General features: G+C 44.6%; 1 protein-coding gene across 2 annotated transcripts in view; it reads left to right on the top strand.

The window, feature by feature from the left end:
- The window catches only part of SH3PXD2A (SH3 and PX domains 2A), a gene marked incomplete at both ends in the record, with an annotated part of 225476 nt that overhangs the window by 130535 nt on the left and 69787 nt on the right, over positions 1-25154 (top strand). For both annotated transcript variants that reach the window (XM_079536101.1, XM_079536100.1), the window contains one exon: positions 15326-15354. In XM_079536101.1, coding sequence (XP_079392227.1) covers positions 15326-15354 — 29 coding nt within the window. The remainder of the gene's footprint in view (positions 1-15325; positions 15355-25154) is intronic.

Raw genomic sequence — 25154 nt, 5'->3', positions numbered from 1 at the left:
AGAAGTATTTGTTACTGCTCACACGCTCTGCTCAATGTTAAATGTGAACAGACTGCAGCAGGTGTGAAGGGACGTGATACAGGCTTGGAAACCCCGCAGTGTGCTGAGGGAAGGGCTCTGAAAAGAGGAGAAAAATGCAACATGATGATGAAATACAAATATTTCCGCAAATGTGTTTAAGTGCAGGATCCGGGGCAATCCAGCTGTCCGTTGGCCGCTTTCAGCAAAAAGACAGCAGAAGGCAATGGATGATCTCACCCCGTTTCTCTTAAATTGACGAATCTTCCCCACAGTTATTTAAATATCAGTTTTTCTGGGACTGTTCTTCACCAGCTGTTTGGCAAGCCCCGATGTGGGCTGAAGGTTTTCTTCCCTTCTCTCACTGCTTCTTTGTGAAGCAGGAAACCATTCAGGTGTGCGGACGGAGGTGGACGGAAGGTAGGGCAGCCCGAAAGGATTTCAGAAAGTGTGTCGGCAGAAACCCCTCAGCGTGAGGCCAGCTTTTGGGAGGACGGTGCTGACGTACAGCTTGCGGGGATCAAAGTCAGGGAGAAGCTCAAACAGGGCTGGCTTTGAAAGGCTGGATCCTGCCGGTAGAATGTGGTCGTTTTATCTGACCTGTGAACATCTCTGACAAGGCATCAGGTCATTAGTCTTGTGCTTGTTATTGTAACATTTGCTGGAATGAATCAGTGGCATTTTTAAATCGCAGCTATCAAAGCGTGTCATAAATTGTAAGTGGTTTCTTTTCCTTTGTTTGAGTAGATCCCCATGCCAAGTCACTTGATGCTTGTATCTTCTAAATTGGGCGTAACATTACCAGTGAAAACCTGGGATTAAGCATAAAATAATTACTTCTAAAAAACCTGCAAAAAAAAATCTTTGCCCTAAAAAATGAATTGAAAGTGACCCCTCTCTCTTAAAATGGTTCTGCTTCAAGCCTATGATAATAACTGCGTTTAGTATCTGAAGTGCAGAAAAATCTACTTTCCGTAGAGTGGAATTTAAAAGGCTGTCACTCAGAATGTTATATAAATACACTGTGCAGTTGTCCCACCCACCCACAACCCGATTTTCTTATTTCTGAGAACTGACACATTTTTCCAAGGTGCGGTGTATTTTTAAATTCCCAGTATGGCATGAGATGGAGGTCACCCAGCTGATTCAGAATCTGTGAAAGACCAGGAAGTGAAAACTTAGACGGGGTGCTCCTTTAGGTTGCATGTTAGGAAGAATTTATTTTTTTTTAACTCAGAGGGTGTTGAGGCCCAGGCCTGGCACTGCTGCCCAGAGAGGCTGTAGATGCCCCATCCCTGGAGGCATTCAAGGCCAGGCTGTATGGGATCCTGAGCAGCCTGATCTGGTGGGTGGCACCCAGCCCATGGCAGAGGGTTGAAAGTAGGAGATCTTTAGGGTCCCCTCCAACCTAAGCCATTCTATGAGTCGTTGATCCGTTGCTCAGCTGCATTTCAGAGAGTTGGAGTTTAGACCCTGGGGGCAAAGAGGTGGCCCCAAATCCTTGTGCTACCCTTCCCCGTCACCCTCCTAGGGTTGTTTTAGTACACACAGGGCTCTGCAGTAGTATTTTCACAACACTGTTTTAAAAGCGTTTCTTATTGGGAAAACTGGAGCACTTTGTATTTTCTGTGTCTTTACTGAGAGAAGGATCTCGGCATCCTTATCGTGGTACAGAAATGAAGCAACTCATTACCTACCATAAACCCTCACAGTCTTCAGTGTAAAACAAAGGCACATAAATAACTAGCATCAGGGATGTGCCTGACCTCTAATGTATGTGGAGTTCACTGTTCCAGAGCCTTGGTTTCTCCTGGACAGTGATTTAGAAGGAAAAGCTTTTATCTAATCATGAGCTAGGTCTCAGCACAGCTCCCCAGGCTCCGTTAATGGATGGGATACATTGCAGAGCTTGAAGGATTTTTATTTAGCTGCATGAAATAAAGAGCTGAGTTTCCAGTGTTGCACATAATATTGCTAGTTAGATAAAGATTTGTTCAGCTGGAACATGCCTCAGAGGGCACCTGGCAGATCCCTTCTACCCCACAGTGCAGGACAAGCAGAGTTTGACTGTTTACCCCAGTACAAATCCTGGAGGACAGGATGGCTGCTGGGAGAGGAGGGGGGGGCACTGGATGGAACACAGAACTGCCCTATCCCAGGAATTAGCTTCTGTCCCAGAGGATGAGTGGAAAAGAAATTGTTAATAAATAGACTATTGGCCACAGGACATAGTTCCATGTTCTGATTCCTAGTCACTGCTACCTCATCTCATGGCTGATCTGCCCGGATTCTAGTTTGGATCTCATGGTATTTTACAGCAATGAGAGGTTATTCAAAATAGCACTGAATTCAGAATCAGTGCTGGGAGTTGAGAGCAAAAGATTTGTTGCTTCACTTCAGGATTCATGAGCCTGTGGCACTTCAGCCCAGAAAACAGAGAGATCTGTCATGTTCCAGGCCAGAAATACCCCAGAATCAGTGTGCATTTTGAAAGAACAATTAATTTCTCTTTTAGCCAAATTAATAAGTCTTCTATAACCAGCTGACTGTTTGGAATTAATTAAATTCATTCATTATGTCTCTTCACTTTTATAAACTTAGAATACGGAAAAAGATACTGAGAATACCACACACACCCTCTTTGGAGGTGTACAAGGTGAATTAAAAGTTAATGTCTGGATTGAGAATTGGAAAGGAGTTACGTAAAAGGAACAAGGAAAAATTGGCTGGTTTTGTGTGAGCTGGTCTGAACAACATCCAAATTTGTAAATAGACTGGACTGCAAAATTTGTGCTCTGTTCAAAGGTTGCACTGTTTCATAGTGTGTGATGCTACTTCTGTACTCAGGGTGCCTTGACACCATTTAAATAATGCACAATGCACTTTTTAATGCCTGTAAGGGAATGATCTTCCCTTATTTTTTCCATAAGTACTTAAGATTTAATTCCGGTCACCTTAGAAAGTCAGTCGAAATGATGAGGGGTGTTTTTGTGTAAGTAGATAGACATGTATTTGAGGTCAGTACGATTTTTTATTTGCCTTTTTAATAGTGGCGCTGTTTTCCTTTGTTTCCTTCTCAGAATGAAACAAGCATTGACACTGAGACAATCTCTCACACTGTCTTGAAGTCAAGGTCTTTTTTTGTATTATTTCATACCCACAGTATCAAAAAAAGCATTGCCATTCACTCATGGGATGCTCACAATCATTGAATCATAGAATGGCTTAGGTTGGAAGGGATTAAAGATTGAGTTCCAACCTGCCTGACAACATCCCCCACCAAATCAGGGTCCAAGCCCCATCCAACCCAGCCTTGGGCACCTCCAGGGATGGAGCATCCACTGCTCTCTGGTGAGCAGTGCCAGCACCTCACCTCCCTCTGAGTAAAGAATTTCTTCCTAACATCTAACCTGAATCTTCCCTCTTTTACTTTAAAGCCATTCCCCCTTGTCCTGTCGCTATCTGCCCATGTACAGTTGGCTCCCTTCTGCTTTTAAGGTTTGTTCAAGAGCTGGAAGGCTGCAATGAGGTTCTCTTCTCCAAATTAAACAAGCCCAACTCCCTCAGCTTTTCTTCACAGGAGAGGTGCTCCAGCCCTCTGAACAGCCTTGTGGCCCTTCTCTGGACTCTGATACTCCCAAGGTTGGGATTTTCAGGAAATGCTGTTGATGCTGCTTTGCAGATGTCTCCTAATTTAGCTCACTAATCTCCCAGAGGACAGAAAAGAGTGGGAATTGTTATCGAAATGGGATATGTGAAATAAGTTATGTTCATTACCTTGAAAGTAACCCCAGTATTGGAAAGGTTTTATCTTTGGGAAGTTGTCTCTATTTTTCTGGCATGCCCATGAATGTTAATTTAAAATCTTTTCATTAATCTGAACAGTTATACTGGGCAAGACAAGATGAAGACATCTTTTTTTCTTTTATGTTTTAGTGTAAAATCCTAGAATGTGTTGTAAATCTGCCTAATGCTGGTAGGTAATCAGGGAAGACAAGTCTGGTTTTAGTAGTTGCCAATCAAGCAAATTTACGAGATGCACATACTAGATATGTTTTGGAGTCTTACAGTGTCTGAAAAATCTCAGTTCAAAGGACACCGATTGGAAAAAATTCCTGGAGTTCATGAACTCGCAGATCTTACGTGCTGTTATTTATGTCTCTGACAAGTAAATTAAAAAAAAACAATGACATGAAAGATATTTCCATGTGCCGCCTTGTAGAAATAGGCAGAAAACAATTCCAAGGTATATTAAATTGGTGTCTTATAGGGAATGACATTTTAGTACCCTGGAAAGACATTTGATGTTGCAAGACAGTTAACTGAGAACATGCTGCTGCAGCAGATTTGGGAAATGGCTGTTTTCATCTTGCTGATCTAACTAAAAGAAAGGTAATGAGGGGAGGCAAGGCTACAGTCACCAGATGAAGAAGGTGGAGTTCAAACTGTGGGCTTGTTCTTCTCTTCTCACATGTGTAGTAAGTTTTTGCCTCTCCTGGAAAAATTATTTACAATTCTTATGGTCATATGTACAGCAGATGACTAAAAAGTTATGAGAGATCTACCACTAAAAGGGGATATAAAACTAGCTGGGGCAATAGGGTATTTAGCAGTGCAAAGTAAGTACAGATGCAATAGCCATCTGCTGTCTATGCACACGACTGTCTTAATCTTTCAGGTCCCACTTCCCTTGGAGCAGGAGTAGCAAGACCAAAAGGTCCAACCAGCACATTACTAAAAAGCCAGATGAGTAAGCAGAAGTGCTAGACACCGTAAGAACAGCACCAGAAAGGAACAAAAAATTGTATAACACCAAGTATCTGGCATGCTCTCCTTTGTACTGGGAACTCGGAGATCTCACGGGGCCTGGGCCATGCCTGCAACTCATTTCTGGCTTTGTTCATGTAGAGCCTTGAAAATTCCAAAAATACCATTGGCAGCTGGAAATTCCCTGGAAGAGTCTCCAGCATGAGGGCTGGTGCCAGCTATGTGCCAGGATGGCTGTGGGGAATCCCTGGCAGTGATACCAAGACACAGGACGTGTCATGGGGACAGAAACATGGGGTGACCTAAGGTCTGGGACAGCTGGGGGCAAAGCAGGAATCTGAGAGGATGCACATGGCCCTGTATCCTTGGCTTGGCCACGAGACTACAGTACTTGGGGGCTCTTCCGCTCTGCCCTCTTGGTGTCTCCCCAGAGCTCCTCCAAGACGTGGAGAAATGGCAGAAAAAGTACTTTGGTCTTTTCGTTGTCTTTTGTTGTCATTTTGTTGTCTTTCTGCTGCTTGTCTGGCAAAAGAGAGTAAAGTGGTGATCCACTAGCATTCTAGAGCCTTTGGCAGGGGAATTAAAGGAATCATAGAATCATTAAGGTTGGAAGGATCACTAAGATCATCTAGTCCAACCATTAACCCATCACCACCACACCACTAACCCATGTCCTTCAATGCCACATCTCCACATTTCTTGAACACCGCAAGGGATGGAGACTCTACAGCCTCTCTGGGCGGCCTGTGTCAATACCTCACCACTCTTGGAAAAGAAATTTTTCCTGATGAACTTCCCTTGGTGCAACTTCAGGCCATTCCCTCTAGTCTTGTCTAGTCTTCGTTTGAGATCCTTTACTTCAGAGACTCATCTGTTTGGGGGCAGCTTAGCACTGCTGTAAGCAAAGCTACAGCATCCCTCTAGTACCTACCACCACTGGCAATATGCTGTAGGCTGCCCTGCATGCACTTTGCAGAGGCAAAATCCTTCTGCCGCCGTCTGCCCCTGGCATGAGTCTGTTCCTGGGGCTGGCTGGCTGGATCAGGCCACCAAACTTCTGGGTTTCTGTTGCTCCACTGCTTCCTTTGGGAGCTTGTGTGGTCACCAGTTTTATATCCCTTTCATCTCTAAACTTGTGATGAGGTGATTCGCTGTCACTGAATGCATGCTCAGTTTTACTAGATAGCCATCAACAAGTTTCTTGTGCTTGCTGTTAAAGAATTGCGTTATTTCTTTCATTGCACATCCTCTGGAAATAATGTAAACAGCTTAGACAGGAAGTTCAATACCATTTACAGAAGAAAAAATACAGTAATAATTCTTTAGGTTGTCTTTGGTCAACTGCTGGATGAGGCATATGGGAGAATTAGGAATGAAGTACTTACCCATATTGCTGGTTTCCGCTGCGTTGAAATCAGAGAGGCTGAAGGCACTGCGGCATTTATAACTGTTTTCCTAAGCAGTGTAAAAAATGGAGTTGAGGGCCCTTTTCTTGTAATTCACATGTGCAGTAAAAATCACTTTGCTAACATAAATCAGGATTAAATTGCTTTTAAAGGCTCTCAAAACATTTCTGAAAGAGACAGGATGAGGAAACCATTTTGTCATTGCAGAGGATGTCCCCATGATGAGTCCTAGTAGAGCTTGATCAAAGAGCCTTATTGGCTTTTCATTATAGCCCTGTTATGTGTAGTTGAAGTTCAGCAGTGGTTTCAACAGAACAGGCACAGAAATATGCACAGAGGGCAGATTTAAGCAGGAATCTAGAGCATCAAAGTATGTGATTAAGGACAACTTAATGTGCTGAGTAATGCAGCATGATTTGGATGTAATTTATCCTAATCCAGTCTGATCTTTTACAGGAGAATATATTATAAGGCCACAATTAGGTGAGACCGGGGCCCCATCTGGCCTCTTGTCTCCAGCAGTGGCTCATAGCCAATACAAGAAACAAAGAAAACACAGAGTGAGCTTCCCTTGTGTATCCTCCCTGCTTCTGGCATTCAGCAGTTATGAGACTTCTTGGGTCAGAGCATCCAGAACGTGGAACACAATGGCCACCATTTATTTCTTCCTGAATTTATCTCATTGCTCTTTGGAACCATGCCTAGTTTTGAAGATTACAGCATGTAATGCCAGTGAGCACCATGATTCATCTGTGCCATATGCAGAAGTTCTTCTCTTTAATTTAAACTGGTGGCTTGTTAATTCTGCAGGTATTTTTGGGAGGGAGAATATTTTCTCTCTCTCTCTGGGTCAGTCATGGCTTTGATGGTTTCAAGCACAATTCCTGATCATTTGCATATTTTCTACTTGAGAATCTTTATCTGTTTATTCTTTTCCTCTAAGGCGGCTAATCCAATTTGAGGGCAAATCATATTTTTCAAGGAGATCAAGAAGCCCCAGACAGTTCCGTGGGGAAACATTTTTTTTCTCCCCTTCTACTCCTCCATCACCAGTGTGCTCCCAGTATTCCTCCTAGTATGGTAATTCAGCGTCCTTTTCAAACAACTTACATCTGGGCCTCGAGTAGAAGCCTGGAGATCTCTAACTTTGCACATTCTCTTCCCTTCCTTCCCTCGCTCCTTTTCCAGGAGTTCCCTTGATTTGGAAGGGCCTTTAAAGGCCATCTGGTCCAACTCCCCTGCACTGAACAGGGACACCTACAGCTCCATCAGATGCTCAGAGCCCCATCCAGCCTGACCTTGGCTGTCTCTGGGGACAAGGAATCCACTACAAAGGATCTCTGCCTCTTATAATTGCCATTAGGGCCGCAGTTTAGGAGCCTCAATGGATCATATGGTTGCCAACTAGAGGTTGGACCCAGCTGTCCTAATAGAAAACAAACAGCCCACCCTCAAATGAGGAATTGCTTAGAAAACATGAAATAAAAATTCAAAGCCTATGCTATCTTCTTAAGCTCTTAGCCAGATCAGTGTGATATATGTAAGAGCTCATTAGCCTGACCAGTTTGTAAGCTACATGTGGATTTATGGTTCTACTATTCAGTACTTAATTTGAAACTGAGACTAGTTGCATCTTTTAAATATGTACCGTATGCGCGTGTATATTTGTATAGCAAAATCCCAAAGTGAAGAGCACGACTGGAAAAGCTGCACATGAAAGTGATTAATTTTTATTGCCTCATGTTTATCACTCAGCATTTGTGCTATAAATACTATAATAAAGTGACACATGTTTGGTCATTGGAAGGCAGAGATAAATTCGTCCTCCCTACAGGGGACAGCCAAGGTCAGTTTATAGGAGACGAAGAGCACCTCAACCCAGAGTTCTTGCTAAGGTAAATACATTCTCCTGTCCTGCAGAGAAATTTGCAATCTGAAGGGATAAACAGGGTAAAGCAAAACCAGATGAGGATGTGACTCTTAAGCAAGATCTTGTTTTTATCCTTCTTTCCAGGAAGAAGCCTGCTCTAAACACTCATGCTGTCTTTTTCAAGGCCACCAAAGCCTCGCAATGGAGGATCACATGGAGTTAGCTCATTGCCCCAGTGTCCCACAGCTTCCAAGTTGCGTTAAGCCATCTCCCTCTGGTGCCAGAGCGGCCCAGCTTTGCTGTCAGATCAGTGTGCTCGCTATCTCACAGCCTGGTGAAATGCTGAATGTACAATTTCAGAGCCCTGTCTTCTTCCAGGAGAATAATTTCATCATAATAAAGAGTAACTGTGAAAAATTGAAGAGCTAATTCTGCATTTCATCAGCCCAAGCCAAATACTGAAGATGTGCGCTGAAGCCAAATGATCAGCTTCACCACTGAGGAATCTTGGGACACAAATCCGTGACATTTCCCAATCACTTGGGAATGGGCGGGATGCCTTGAACCCACCTCTCTTCTTTCTGTACCCTTTACACACCCAAAAGAAAAGCAAGCTGCCCCTTGAGTATTGTGGGTCTGCACGAGGCAGGAAGGTCCATGGGGAACATAGAATCATAGAATGGCTTAGGTTGGAGGAGACCTTAAAGATCATCTAGTTCCAACCCCCTCCTTTGGGCAGGGTTGCCAATTACTAGATTAGGGCCTAGGATTCCATCCCACATGGCCTTGAACACCTCCAGGGATGGAGCATCCACAGCCTCTGTGGGCAGCCTCTCCCTGTGCCAGGGTCTCACCACCCTCCGAGTAAAGAATTTCTTCCTAACATCTAGCCTAAATCTCCCCTCTTTCAGCTTAAAGCTATTCCCATTTGTTCTATCACTGTTAGACCTTGTAAAAAGTCAGTCCCCCTCCTTGTAAGATCGTTTCAAGTACTGAAAGGCCTCCATGGGATGCGGTTTGTCTCAGAACTGTCTGCTTCCTGGCACCTCCGACCTGGTGGCAGAGCTCAAGCTATCCTCTGTCAGGTAATCTTCAGGCTCCTGCACATCTCCTTTGGGATATAAATTCATGGATTTGTGCAGGGAGTATTGCTGAAGAGGAGTCAGTGCCTGTCTCCTTGCAACCATGGCTTTTTTGTGCAAGTTAAGGTTACCTGGGCAGGGAAAATCTCATCTGCACATATGGAAGAGATTCCAGAGCTGCACTTGGAGTTTCCAAAGGAGAACTTGGATTAATTTTTGTTTTGTTGGCTTGAAAGAAGTTATTGGAAGGTAGCACTAAGTGAGGACCTCCAGCTGAGTCCTGGTGGGCCAGACTGGGCTGCTGGTGTTCTATGGTGCTGAGAAAATTGTTGCAGTCTAACCAGAAACATATAAAGCTGTGTTGGTTGTCTGTGCCAGTGCTACAGCCACACTGTGCAAACAACAGGAAAGTGGCAGGAAGGCAAAACTCTCTTTTGTAGTGTCTTCTCTTGAGTTGATTGCAAAACATTGGCTTACCCTTCTCAACAGCAGCAAGCAGAGACTGCTTCCAGCAAGCAAGAAACACTCATTTTCAAAGCCAGGTCGACAGTTTTCCTTCTTGCCCCCCAACTCCCATTTGCCCCTGGCAAGGAATTTTGAAATCTCAGGGCTGCCACAATGGGTGCCTTTCTGACATGGCTGAAAAGCTCGACCTCTGTTCAGAAAGGACAGATTCATGTTCAAGAGGGTTCCACAATGCAACGATTTATATCAGGAAATGAACAGAATATTTTCTGATTTAAAAAAAAAAAAAAAAGGCTTCATCTGTTTATTTGGCTTGGGGAAGAGATCAGCTGTGCTTTTCTGACTGTTGGTGTGCTGGAGGAGAAAAATGTATAGCTGTATGCCTCTGTGTGCTTGAGTTTGTGTTCCTGATGCATAGCATATAGAGCTAATTTTGTTTAAATGTGTCGCATGGGGCTCAGAGCTCAGGGAATGGAGATCCCCTAATGCACATGGTTAAACTTTTGCACTTCTAGCATCATGGATCTGTGTTAACCCTGCACACTCCATATCACTCCTGTCTTTGCCCTGTGTTAGTATGTTTGGGAGGTCCTCTAGCTTGGTAACAGCCAAGGCACCAGTATTGGTTCTTGGTCATGCCTGATTTTGGGCTTGTCTCAAACTGAAGATGTCAGTCTGGCAGATGAGTGAAATCAGGAGAATTTTAAGAGAATATTTTTAAGGTTCGAATTTCTGTATGTGTAAAGAGCAGTAGTAAAGTATTTTGGCATTGGTTTACTCTGAAAACACTGTCCCAGAATCTGATAGCGGTGTTAAGAAAAACAGTTGCTGAGAAAGGCAGCAGTCCTCATTACTGATTGCAAACCATATGGATGTTGGGTGGGAGAGCACAGACTCCCTTGCTAAAACATTTCTGTGCTTTTAATCTGCCTGGCAAATCACTGGTGATTAAATTATAATCTGAGTTGTTTGTTTGAAATGTCATACATCTCCACTGCAACCTCTCTGCACCACCGGAGAGTTTCAGGAATTAAGGAGCATGGGAACGTAAACGCCTACAATGTATTTAAACATGAGTTAGTTAAAGCCAACAAATACAGAAATATTTCAACTTATGTATTAAAATGCTCCAGAGGATACGGATTAACCTCTATTACTCAGAGTTTGTCACTGTCTCATTTGGACAGCAAACTCTGAGAAGCGGACAGCAGGAAGATTTACTTTCCCTTCAGCTTCTGTCTCGCCTGATGACACGTCTGTGGCTCCCCCGGCCGTGTTGCTCCCTGAGCTCTGGCAGCTCCCCCTGCTTTGCAGGCACTGCTTTCTCTCACAGTCGAGAATCTCTTGTCTGAAATCTCTGCTAGATGAATTGAAGCCAAGCCTTGCTTGCATGCAGAGGCCCTGGGCTTCAAGGTGATGTACTGCGGTGGGATGAATCCCACAGCGTAAGCTTGCTTGGGTCTGCTGTCCTGTAGTGAAGGGGAGAAGCCTTGAATACAGCCTTTACACACCAGAAGTAGCAGGGCAGGGATTTCCCAATGCAGTCCATCACCTCCAGAGGGGCAGCTGGTTAGGACAAAGTTGCAGCCCTGCAGCCCCTCCGCTGTTACAGTGCTGCTCTGCAAACTTTTCTGGGCTTCTACATAGAAAACTCTGAATCTCCTTGGGGATGCAGAAGAAACCCTCCAGGCCACATACAAATCAAACTGAATTAGAAATACTGCTAAAGAGATTGACTCAGTCCATTACAGACATGCTTGTGCACAGTCAGTCTTCTCTTCCATGTGAAACAGTTCCTGGGCTTTTCTTGAACAAATGTCAGGATGCTCCTCTTTTATTAAGCAACTTTCCAATTGTGTCACTGCATCTTTGTATATATCTCTCTATATTTAGATAGATTAAAACACCCACAAATCATTGTTTTTATCATGAACACTCACTGATTGCAGCAGCAAAGTTAGTCCCTAAATAAAGGATGCACCAAAACACTTTTCTGTAGTGTTATTAATATAACCACCTCAATTAAAGTAGATTACAAGAGGCAAACAAATTTAGTTATATAACATATATAAATACGTTATTTATAACATATTTTGGTCTTTCACAATATCCTTGACTGACTGTGTATCTTAATATGACAACAAGGCAGTCAGCTCTGCAGCAGTACATGTGTTCCTCCTTTCACATTTGTTGGTAGAAGCCAAATGAGTAGCATTATCCTGGTGTAACACTGATGAAAAAGGAGATCCAGCCTCTCACTCCTGTCAATAAAGCAAGAAGAGTGTATTCAGTCTTTGTGATGTACTTGGCACCAGTGATATTTTAATATCATTAGCAGCGGGAAATGCTTTCCTTGCCAGTGATGAGGTTCAGTGTCAAATAAAGGTGATACCCCATGGGAAGACTTTAGACAAATTTGCTATATTCTAATTTAAAAAAAACCTTCTAGAAATACTCTATTTTCTTGTGAAAAGCATTTATTCAAGTATGGAGTGATGTTGGCTAATGAAGAAGGGCCCTGCTGGTGCCATTCTTAGTTCCACCTGCTGCTATCACTGCTTTTCTTGTAGACAGAGCATATAGTGGAATTAGGATGGTGGTGTCTGCTCTCACACAGAAATAAAGTCAGAATAGAAATATGTGTGTATGTATAAAGATAAAAAGGAAAGAAAAAGGAAAGAGCCAGAGCTTAAAGGACAGTGAGCTTCTCTGTATAGCTGCAGTGACCTTGTACCTTCACTTGGAAGGGTTTTTCTTTCTGCAAGGCCAGACTTCTAGTCTGTTGTAAGGGCTAGCAGGGTGTCTGGTGCAGCCCATGTTGCAGGAGATCAGAATTTCTGCTTTGAAGTTGTTGCAGTTAAGAGAAACCACTAAAGAATTTCCTTTATTGTGTTGGACATAATCTGATACTTCAACCTCACAATAATGTTCCTCTGGAAATAGTGAGGCTAAGAGGTATTCACCTATAGACTGTTGCTTGAGAGGAAAGACATCAATGAATCTCTGAATAATAGGGCATAAAAAATAAATACATAGCTGGGCATGGCTCCTTGCTGCTGCTATTGCTGCTACTTCCTTAATTAGCAAAAAAGAGAAGAGTGTTTACAAGGAGCACTTTACCCACTCAGAGGAATTATTTGTTATGCTATGTTGGCTTTCTATTTCAGCACTGATGTTTTTCCCATCCTTGGTATGAGAAACAAGTTTTGGCTTTCAGAGATTCACTGAGGAAATGTGGATTTTATTTGAAGCTCCATTTTATTTGATACTGCTTTGTCTTGACTTTGTGACTGAAACATGGATGTATAAAAAATGAGACAGGGAGACATGGGGTTCAGGGACTTCAGGAACTCCCATGTCAGAATATGATAAGATATGACTTGAAAATCTGGAGAAGGAATGAAAACCTGTCCTTCAGGTTGGCTGTTGGCTTTCTCTTTGAGTGAGCCTCACAATTGGAAGGTGGTGGTGATTGAAACAAATATTTTGTAATGGTCATCTAATTTCTTAGGAAAGGATGATCCTGTGCTACAGACTGGAAACTAAGACCAGAAGGTGCAGGTTCAACAGCCTTTTTTATGATTCCTCATCAGTGCAATGTGTATAATATGCTTTTTTCCCCCCCATCATTTGGTTTTCTTTGTCAGTTTGGGGCAGCAGCCATTTCTTTTTGCAAAGTACTTAATCAAGTGAGGTTCCCACCTTCATTTTGGTCTACATTTGATCTACACATAAATTTTGAGAAGGACACTAGAGAAGAATTAAACACTGTAGCACTTAAAAGGACATCCTGAGTGCAGTGCAGGAACCTGTGGGATAGACCTGCAGAAGACCCAGAGAGGAGGACCAGTGTGCATTGGCTGAGTGTGGGGCAGCAAGACAGAGTTTGTATCTGTGGCATAAACCAAGAGAAACAGTGATGGGATTTGTAGGTTCAAATGTGCCTCTGTTGGCACCATGTTTGCCATTGACCAGAACTGTGGTGTCACATGCTGTGGAGTACAACGCTTGGTGATGGCAGTAGTAGTGTGGTGTGGGGTGTGCCTGCCCACCACAGGGCTCATGGAACTCAGTTTTAGGGCGAGCGTGCTGTCATAAATTATGTGTTTTTGCTATGGAAGAAATGCCAGCTGGATGAGGAATAGGACAGGAACAAAGATAAGCATGGAAAAGCTCATCACAGAGAAAGAAGAAAACAGTTTCAAAATTTTGCCTTTTTAAATCTCTGCCTTCTTGAAATTGCGTGGGTGAGTCATCCTTTAGAATTAAAAGAAAAAGCCTCATTTAAAAGCTTCCTGCAGCCTCTCACACAAGCTCTGAGAAACAGCTTGAGATTGGGCTGCAAAATGTGGGAGGACATCTGGGATGGAGGGCTGAGCATTCCTTGGTGGTTGCTGTTGGAGGAGAGCGAGGACACAGGCAAACCATCTTCTTGCACTGTGCTTTCCAGACCTGAGTACTGACTTTGGCTTGATGTGGTGGGATGCTGGGAGCAGTTTTATCTGCTTTTGGTTGCTTGCTAACTCTAACCATCCATCAACAGCCCATTTCCAGTCGTGTGACTTGGATGATACATACAAGTGGCAGGCATGGGTTGGCTAGGAATGGAAGAGTGGCCATGCCTCTCTTATAGGGACTGTCACAGAGTGTTCTGGTGTGCTGGTGGGAGCAGAGCTGGGGCTGGTGACTGCATTCCGGGAGCCATCCCTTCCCCAGCTGTTCTGAGGGGTCTCTGTTTTAGGCACCATATAGCGAGCATTACTTCTGGATATATAATATCACTTTGATATTGATCTGAAGCAACAGCAGTAGCATCTTCATGTCAAACACAGGCATGGCTGAGAAAACCCTTTAATTGAAATAGGAACTGGAAAATCCAAAGAGGGTGCAAAAAACTCCCAAGGAGTTATTACTCACCAGGAGCAAATCCTACACATTCCAAGCATGAAGGGCACTGTGCCTGCACAGCGATGCCCCTTCTGCCCCATCTGCACATGGATGGGGCTCAGGGCACCAAGGGGAAGTGCAGCCACCGCAAAGTGTTTCTCTTCTTCTACAGCTGTGTTCTGTAGTTTCAGCTCACTCCTGCAGCAGCTCTCTGAGATTTCAGCTGTTCTGTAGCAAGCAGAAGGACCTTAAACCACTGTGGGAAAGTCAGGGTGCATTCCTCATCCCAGAAGAAGGAAGGGGCAAAGTTAGGGGCGTTTAGGTATTTCTCTTCGTGTTTGTCAGAGATGCCCGGAAGGGATCTGAAGGTTATGCACCAATTAATGGGAGGAGGGGACGGCACGCAGTGCCAGCCCAGCCCGCAGCAGCCGCACCCCTACGGCAAGCAGTTAACGTTCCCTCTCCTCTCCAGGGGAACGGCAGGGGTTAATCCAGTAGCCATGCATTTAATAGCTCGATTTAAAGGGGAAAAAGTGACACCCTTCTCCCCTGCCTTGCTGCCGGAGGATGGTTGGCTCTATCTCAGTGATCACATGCTCCCCCAGCCCTCGGTGCTGCAGAAGCCCAGCTGCTGCCGATGAGCCGGTTCTGCTCAGGACCTGTCCCAGCCCCAGCCCTTGCCCGTCAATGCCTTGCAGCCCTGAGCTCCTCTTTAAAGGGGGGAGCGGGCAGAATGAGCCCTTGAGCCTATGGGTGGAAATTTGGGACGCCTCCATTCTCTCTCTGTTTCCAGCTCTAACCATGTCTATTTGTTGTTGTCTCTTTTTCAGGGACTATGGATCTTCAAAGAGAAAATCAGGTAAGATACTGACCTTTTTACTGTATGATTATAGAGGGAACTGGATTGTTTTTTTCCCCTCCTTTTTAAACCTTCCCTTGTGTTGCATGAAATTATATAGCAGTTTAACTTTTCATTGCTGAAACCTGCTGTAGCCAGGCATCAAATTCTTTCTGCTCCACTGAAAAGAAGAAACTCATCTTACATTGTATTGCAATTAAAATGTTGGTGTTTATAGAGCTCTTTCTCCAGTCTAAGAGGCTAATGGGGTTACATTTCTTTTTATTTTTTTTTCTTAAGTCAATCTCTACCTAAGTAAAAATGTAGTTTAAGAGTTGGAGGTATTTTTTTGAGGGAAGAGGAAGAGGATGCTTTTCTATTTGTGTCTGAATCTTATTTTTGCCTGACCAAAAGGATCTGCTGAAGCTTTCAATGCAAAATGTTCTCACTGCCTGTTTCTGGGTTAGGGTTGACTCAAGGGCCATAGCTCTTTATTTTGTTTTTAAGTCCTGGATTCAAATGTCCTATAAAATCCTGATCTGAAGCTACATAAAACCAATTTTTCCCATTGCCTTATAGCTCTTAGTGATTTATACAGATATGTTTTCAACAGGGAAATGTGATTATGGGCCTCTGCATTTGGCTGTTCTGAGTTGGATGTGATAGGGCTTCTTTCTTTCCCTTTTTTTTTTTTCTTTTTTTTCACTCTCCCAAGCAGTACTGAGCACCTGCAACTCTCATTGACTTTGTTTGTAGTCTCAATTGCTCTGAATCGCATCCAGGGCATCCAAAGAGGCCCCTGAAACCCTCTGCAACCCCTGGAATAGTCTGGCCTATGTGCAGAGGAGGGGAGGATTTTTTCCTCTTGTGTTTTGAGATGATGATAAAGAAATGCTGCAATGGCTGAATCTCTGGGAATGTAACTTACTGAACTTAAAGAATGTCACTGCCTAGATTGATTTATTAATTATGAGAGCTTTTACGCTGCAGTCCTGTAATAAGCTAAGTGGTACACTAATGCAAGCTGTTACTTGACCCTGCCATCCTGTGCATTTATGGCTGTTCCCTTTGCAGGCTGGTGCTTGTGGTGCTCTCCTCCTGAGTTCCTTTAAATTTACCATAAGTGCAGGTGGGTGATGGTAATCAGAGGCAGGTGGAGCACTGGAACCCAGAGAACATTTAACTTCCTTGTTTCCTACGGGACTTCTTTCTGGGTTGCAGTTCTAGGCAGGCCCGTCCACAGAGATGTGACTGTACTTCTAGCATGTAATATTAAATAAACTTTGCACTGTTTGTACAAATTGGACAGTGAATTAAATGTGCAGAAGCATTTTCTCTAGAGGGGCAGGCTGTAAAGGTGTGAGAGAGTATGCAGAAGGCAGAGTTGAAGGCAGAAGATCCTGGCTCACGGTGCCCTGTGCAGAGCACTGGGGTTTTAAGGCCACATAAAGACTGCTGAAATGTGTTGCTGAAGTCTCTGGGGCAACCTGATTTAGCACTGACCTAGAACAGCACAAGGAAACTGAGTGCTTTGGAATCTGTGCACAAGTTGACGTGTACAGGAGCTGCAGTGTTGCTCTTGTAAGATGTGTGAGGGATTGCTTTGGAAGGATGAGAAGCTGCTACTCCTCCATTCTGGAGAGAAGCTGGAGCTGATACATTGTGACACTGAGGGAAGAGGGACTAAGTTGAATCAGTACAGCTGGGATGCCGTCTGTTCCCCTTGAGGCATCCCAAACAGCATGCTCATCAATCCCCGAGGCTGGGCTCCCCTGCTCTGCTCTCCCACCCTCATGTGTTGCTGGGTCTTGTTTGGGGAGTTTCTTCTTCTCTGCCCCTTGGTGGCTGACTGCACAGCCAGGGCTTGGATGCAGTGGGATTTAGGGATGCTCTTTCTCCACTTACACTGTAAGAGGAATGTGAAGCAGCAGTCTGACCAAAGTGAGTTATATAAAGGGACTCTGTTCTCAACCATCTTCTTGCTTGTCTTTAGAGTGGCGGGGGAAGGCTTCATTCTACTTGGAGCTTGATGTCGTGGGAGTGTACATACAACAAGCCAAAGAATATGCCAAGAGAGTTGGTGGTTACAGCCTCTAACAAAGAGCAGCTTTATGACACTGGGTCTAGTGATGGGGTGAATGAACACAGCTTCCGAGCCTGTGTTGTGAAGAGCCTTTAAAGATAACTAATAACTTTGAAATGCAGTTTCCTCTGTAGGTGCAAACACTTCTCAATCTTAAATGGTACAAATAGACACTTGAATACCTTCCAACAGATCAGACCTGAGAATACCTTTTTTTTTTTGACCAAGGATATGCTGGGAAGAGATTTAGAGCTGTGAGCAGTAGGAATCTCACAGCTGCTCCATCTTGGGAAGGCAGGGCATGAGTGTGACTGATGGCAGAAACATTTGGGGAATGCCTCTGATAGCCACTGTTGCCTCTACCCTGACCTCTGCCTTGCCAATGAGTGCATTTCTAGCTAGTCCTGTGGTGAGCCCTTAAAGCAGGGAGAAACTGGGGAAGTTCAGAGTTTAATAGGAGTTAGGGATGCATTTATCACTGCAGCTGATAGCAGTTGTAAACATCTGGGGACGTTCTGAACAAAGTGCAACAGCATGGCCTTAACTTAACTAAACAGAAGAGTCTTGTGCTGATCTGCAGCATCTCTGTATGCCAGCCTTGAGCCAGGGCTTCCTCTTGTGCAAAGTGCTGTATAAACACAGCCCTTTCCTTGGTTATGATCTAATTATAAGTGCTTTAACCTGCAGTCAGCTTGGAGCTCTGCTGAAGCAGCTGGGCTCTGCGTAGGCATGGCCATTTGCTATGGCCTGAGCAGCCACGTGGGCTGTTGCTTTGGATTGGTAGGGCTGTATATGACATGCTGCAGAGCTGCCTTCTTATTTTCAGTCAATTGAATTGTTGCTCTAGGTCCCTCCCTTAGTGATGAGGAGGCCTCGATACAACTGTGAGGAGCGGTTAAGGCTGACATGTTTTGCATAACCACAGCAAGCGATCTCATCTGGGTTCATCCCAAGTCCCTCTGTAGCAAAAAGGGAAGGGATTACTTTTTAGACTGATTTGTCACTGCCATTAACCAAGTGAACAGCAACTCATTTGTCACTCAAAATAGGCATTACTTCTATGCAGTCATCCAATGTGTGGTTTTCTCTCCTCAAATCAAAATAAGGGCAGAATTGCTCCGAATCTCGTAATGGATATTTGCATGGTACATTACAAACCACAAATTAGGTTAATCCACTCTCCAAACCCTACCAGCTACCATCTGTGCATGGTGAATTAATTAACCCTTGAGACATCTGCCAATCCTGATGTGGCTTGTGAAACCAGTTTCAGGATGTTTATCCTCAAAGATGTTCCTGTCTCCCTTAGGTTGTTGCTGGCTATAACAGGTTTTATACTCCTGGAGTATGACGATCTAGCCCTCTTCCTTGCTGAGAATTTTTCTTTGGTAGTTCACTGCCAAAGTTGTTGTCAGATCTTTGGTCATAAAGCTGGAGTAAACAGCTGGAACCAGGCGTTTGGTGGTAATTAGAGAGGTGACATGGCTTCCACGGGTTTTCCACACTCAGTCTTCATGCTCATCTATTACTGAGAGAGTTCCCGTTGCTTACAGTGGGATTACAGATAGCAGAAGATGCTGCTTCACCTCAGCTTTCAGTGCTAAGGAATCTTTCTGCCACCTGCCTTGTAGGCAGCCAAGCCCTTGTGTCTGTTTTGGTGTTTGCTTGCAAAGGCCCTTCTGGCCACCCCCTTTCTGAAAGCATAACAGAAACCCCACTGCTTGCTCACTCCCCCTGCTCTTGTGAGGTAGGATGTCCCTACAGTGAGGGGAAATAAACTTGAAGTTTATGGCTCCATCAGCACCACAGTGTCTCCTTTCCCTAATTGATCAGATCCTGTCTGCATTGAGCTGGCCATGCTCTGGCTGAGCCTGCCAGCTGTAGTCTGTTTAAACAGCCCCTGTAATTGAGCACTCAGAGCATTAGCTTAGCAGCTTGCTCCAAGCCAGTGGTGCCTCGGTGGGGCTGTTGATGAAGCTTGGCTTCCTCGGCAGAGAGAAGCATCTTTCAGCACTGTTCCCACATTCAGTTATTGGACAAGCAGAATACTGCAGCACCCAGACAGCAATCTGCTTCTTTTCCCTTCTGTAGCCTAAAATGAGGAAGGATGTAAATAAAAACTTTAATGTCTGTTTGAAGCCACTCAGACTGTCTTTTTATTGATATCTCTTTAATATTCCCTCAATGGGAGGATTAAGTAGAGTTGAGAATTACAACAGCTACGGAAGTGGGGCCTCCAGGGGAAAGACGAGCAGATTGCTGTAACAGTACTGCGGCCCTTATGGCCTGTCACATTGTGGGGCTGTTCCTTGGGCTGCAAGCAGGAGTTGGGTCTTTACTCATTTCTTCTTCTAAGGAAAACTTGCTTGCACACTGAGGGCACGTTCTGTCAGCTTTAGGGAGATGCCTTAATTGCTGTTTGAGTTATCAGGGATGGGTTTTGTCCACTTTCTTTGTAATTATGAAGAGAAATGGCTGAACTCTTGGCTTTTTCTTTCCTGGGTTTATAGCTGAGCTATGCTCATCCCTCCAGAGCTTAACTTCTTTGGCTCTGTCACACCACACATCCAGCCTGCCCTTACAGCTCCATGGCATGTCTTGCATGCTTTTTCATTTTTGTAAATGAGTTTTATTTTCTTAACTTCAGTTTGAACTGCCTCCTTTGAGGTAATATGGAGAAAATAAGTGGTGTGTGCTAGCCCTTCTGTACTTAATCATTCAGCAGGGTTGCAAATGTGTGAGCCATTAGCTGGACCAGCATAGCTGGAGCTGTTTCTGCCTGTCCCTAGAGCTGACCCAAGAGGTAGAGCTTAATCTTTTATATGTCATTTCTGAAGGGCCCAATCTGCGAGCGTGGTACTAAAGATGTCAAAAAATACATCCAGTAAAGTGGTAAATCATGTTGTGAGGCAACTCTCTCCTGTGGTGGTAACTGCAGCAGATATCTTGTGGCTACCAGTGCTGAGTGTGTAGGCAGTGAGACAGGCAGTTGGTTACTGCTGGATGAATCCAAGCCCAGGTGATAGCACAGCAAAGGTATGGTGTGGTTTTCAACCCAAATGTTAGTCATTCTGCTCTCATTGTTCACCTCTAGCTCTGTCTCCCCAAACTTCCTCTTGAAAAGCTTAAGCTAGGGAGGCTTTTGTTTGTTTTTTTAAGGTGGCAAATGGGGAATCTAAGTTTGTCCAAGCCCATGGCAGGGTCCCAGCAGCATTGTAAAGCACGTAGCTTGGCCTTGGTGTCCTAATCCTCGCAAGAGATCTGTGCTGCAACATGGTCCCTGTGGACAAAGGCACGTGCTCTTGTGTGTGTGCTGATGAATTGCATGCGCGTGCTGTTACTTGCATTGCTGTCTGCAGTCAGTCAGTGCGGCAGCAGCCATGGTGGATCAGCTCTGTTGCTGTTCCCGTGCTGATGGGAATGGCTGGAGCAGGTGGCTTGTCTGCTGCTGCTCTTCTGCACCCTCACAAGTACTGGCAGGATTCCTCTTGATCAAACCTGGGACCTCTTCTCCCATTGTATGATTAACCTTCCTGGCTGTATGTACTAATTATCATGTGGAATTTAAAAACAGCAGATTCTGGCAGAACATCTTGGTTCTCACATAGTGTTTTTTTTTTGTTTTTTTTTTTTTTTTTTAAAGGAGGATAAAGGGATTTAGTAATAAAAGATGGATAGAGTAAGCAGAAGCATAGCAACAAAGGTCCAAACAAAGCTTAGTTTGTAATTACTGGGTATGTACTTCCTGAGTCTGAGCCTAGTAGTAAATGGTCTTAATGTGCATCCCCAGTTCAGTTCTTGATGGCGGAGTTCCCTCTTCTCATGATGAATAACTTTAGAATTTGCTGAACTGTAACTGCTGTTCAGTTTACTAGCTTTTGCTCAATGTAATAATTCCCAAAACAGCTTACTTTTTTACTTGATTTTTTTTTTTTAATTTTATTTTATGTTTAACTAGTTTGTGAGCTAATATGTAGCTGAAGCAACATGATAGCTCTTGCTTGTTAACGCTTGCACTTTCCCAAAGCAAAGCTGTTGCTCTCTGCTTAGAGGGCTCCAAGGAAGAGCTTTGGCTATGCCAGGCACCCTTCATCTCCTCACAGTACATGTGATGCTGTTCTGCATCACTGGGCAATGTGTGACCCTGCCCAGCCTAATTCCCTCTCCAATTCTGTAGTATTCTGGTAGAAGTAAACTGATCTTGCCATTCAGTCTTCTTGTGCTCCGCATTTTTGAAATCACTATTTAAATTAAAATGCTTTGTACTTGTGCCTGCAGCTGCTGAAGAACAGATAGATAGGAAACCTTATTCTTTCTGCACTGCCTCACTTTTCTGCTGACGAGCTGTATAGCCTGCTGGATGTCTGGGCCTGCTGTCTTTTTCTGGATGGCCCATGTGCTGAGGGTGGAAGATGGGGTAAGAGAAGAACAGTTGTTTGTGCCTTGTGTGGTTTAGCTGTGTGGCTTTTAAATTGAAGTGTGGGGACAGAGCACAGGATTAGGGAGAGGAATGTTTGTGCTCTCTGAGCTTCCCAGTTCAGGGCAGAGCTGGGCTGCAAGGATAAGGTGTGGTCTGTATGGACAACCTGAACTCTCTAAGTGCCTCTGGGGATGGAATGGATCTTCTGGTTTTAGGGAGCTCTGTCTGCTCCTGTCCTGCCTCCCTCCTCTGTCTGTCAAGTGGCAGATTGTGTGGAAAAAACCCACTGCTTGCGTGGGTTTTTTCTCTTTCACACCCAGGGAACCATGTGCTGTCAGGCTTTGGTTTACATGACGTAAGGCAGGTGAGATGCACCTGCTGCAGTGGAAGCTGATGGGCTTTGGTTGGCAGGGATGTAAGTGTGGGGCCTGACTGCCTGAGGGGCAGAGCTTGGGGTGACTTCAACTCAGCCTGGCGTAACTTTCACTGTCACATTTGGGCTAGCTACATGACATGCAAAATCTGCTCTGGATGAAGTGGCTCTTATGGAGATGGCCAAAAGCATTACTTCAAGGCACTCAGCAGGGACTGTGACGTGTGCAGCTCATCCTGCTGCCAGTTCAGGCAGGCTGCCTGGTCAGGTCCATTCTGCAGTGTGCTCTGCTTGGCAGCAGGGCTGCTCTGCAGCAGGGGCTGATTCTGGCTGGGGGCTCTCTGGGATCTCCTACAGAACTGTATGTGCAAGGACCACAGCAGTCCTAGGGGAAGTGGTCTTTGCTTGCTGTGTGGAAAGACTTAATGCAAACTATAGATGCCAGTATAAGAACTGCAGAGCCTTGTATACTTCTGGGTTCAAATGGGATTAGGATGGGCTTTTGCAGAAGTAAACAGGGTAGGAAATTGGAACTCGTTTTTCTGTAAGTGGGTGCTTTTAGAAAGGACAGGGGGCTGTATGAGGCTGCTGGAGTGCAGCTGGTGAGCACAGTGCTGTGCTGCGCACGGAGCAGGCGGTCCTCTCATCCTGCAGCTCAGGAAAGGACTCTCTGGTTGTGGATTTCTTCCCTGTAGGAGCGAGTTATCCAGATGATGAATTTCTGAAGCATGCTCGAGTCACGTGAGAGCCAGATGGGAACATTTTCCAAGCAGCGTGTGTGGGTCCAGCATGCGCCAGGCAGCTCTGCTTACGTGGCAAGTGGGAGCAGGCTGACGTTGGTCTGCAGCATTCAGCTGGGCAGGCGAGGAGCCTGGCTGCAGCTTGGTCCTCTGCCCCCCCTGTGCACAGCCCCTTTTCCTGAGGCATCTGCACTGCACAAGCTGCTTGGAGAGGAGGGAAGGAAGGAGGGCTGGGGAGCTGGACTGAAATTAAAGGTCTTATTTACTGCCTGCTGTCAAATCATCTGCACTTTGGCTGAATTTGCATATTGGAAGATATCACAGGTTATCAACTAATCAGATATTTGTTAAGTGTAGCTCTTTAAGGTACTGCCTCATCCACAGATAATGTGTGAAGTAGAGGTGAAGATCTGCTTCAGGTATGTAGGAAAGGCATCCTGCAGGGATGAGAGATTTACTTCGGACTGAGACTACTTGTGTTCTAGAGAAAGAAAAACTTAAATCTCTATATTCATTCAAATACTATCTGTATTAAAAAAAAAAAGCTTGCTTGGAACACACTGTATTAATGTCCTGCAGTCATAAGAACGAGGGAAGCTTTTTTAAGCCACTGTGGCAAGAGACAGGGTGGTTACCAGGCCCATCCTAGATCTGGGCACAAATATTGGTTTTGTTGTAGGTCCCTCTGGGGCCTGCAGGGAGAAACATCAATGGCACAATTAAACAATATGCCTTGGGCAGTGGAGATTGAAATAATAGATCAAAACACTTGTAGCCTTTCTGTGCCATTCTCCTGTTTCTCTGGCTATCTGTTGTTGTTTGCCTAATTGAATGAGTTAATTGTGTGAGCCAGGGATGTGTGAAAATGGTACCAACTCAGGCTGAGGTTTATCTGCTTTTTTTTTTTTTTCTTCTTTTTTCTTTCCAAGCTGTTTTATGCTTGTGACCAATGCAGAGTCAATGTTAAAAGTAGTTACTTATATTCTTCAGGACGTTATTCTCATTTAACCAGTGTCAGGCTCCAGACAGAGGAGCAGGGGCTGATGGAGAGAAATGTGACAACAGGCTTACAGGAATTACCAATGGATGTGAGGAATCGGAAATTTCACGGAGTTTCAAGTGTATGGGGGAACAGTGAACATAGTGCTCTGGCTGTAGATGGAAAAGCAGAAGCAAACCCTATGGTTTTGGGTGGTCCTCACTGAACTTTCTGCTCCTGATGGTAGAGATGGTGTCCTGGCATGGAGGAGGAAGTTGTCCCCAAGCTTGGTTGGCAGGGCAGAAAGGAAACGATGAGGGGACAAGCGAAAGCCAAACCCCAGGAAGCAGCTTGGGAGAAGTCAGGATGGAGCCTGGCCCTCTGTGATTCCTTACCTGCTCTAGGCAGTAAGGTCCTGCCTGAGCATCTAGGGCAACAGCAGGGCACTCGCATTTATACCAATCTCTTGGTGTGCTTGACCTCCAAAATCAGGATTGAAATGAAGGCTTAACTTCAATTTTCCATTCTGTCCTACGTGGGGAACATCACAGCGAGCAAGGCTGTAGGCCAGTTTGAAGAATTGGACAACTTCTAAGGAATAGCCCACTCTAACTCTTTCTTGCTGATTTGTCAAATACCACTGATGAATTCACAACACCCCTGTTTGTCTCTTAATGCCTTTTGCTTGATGGAGAAGAAAAAGCGTTGACTTCCCCCAGCTCCAGTTTGGGGAATCTCTGCCAGCTACTGGACCACCAGTGAAGTTCTCTGAAGTGGAGTGCAGCACTGATTTTGACTACTCAGGAAGTCAGTGTAATTTGAGTTCACTGTAAGACTGCATTGCTTACTCTTTTCATCCTTCCAAGAAAGGAAAGGTGAATGCCTGTGAAGTGAATCTGCAAAATGCTCAGCTGCAACCTCACCACTGCAGCCTGTGGTTAATTGAGCTCTTCTTCTTGAGGGGCACTAATGCCCTATGGATTTGATCCCTGTTGGAAAGGGGCAGTCACTTTCAGATGTCAGCATCTCATCAGCACAGCAACTTGTTCTTGTATTCGTTTTCCCAGTATTTTATGCTGCACCCTGGAGCTGCACAGCTTTTCAGAGATTTCAGTATTCCCAGATGATGTCTGATGTAGGGCTTCAAGGAAGGCAACTTCTATAGAACAGGTCATACCTATGTAATTAAACTTTTTTTGCACTCCAAAGCAAGATAGCTACATCCA

This window comes from Tetrao urogallus, assembly GCF_951394365.1.
Source record: "Tetrao urogallus genome assembly, chromosome: 5".
Classification (NCBI taxonomy): Eukaryota; Metazoa; Chordata; class Aves; order Galliformes; family Phasianidae; genus Tetrao; species Tetrao urogallus.
Note: the sequence above shows the minus strand (reverse complement) of the source record. Positions and strands in the feature narration are given on the sequence as shown.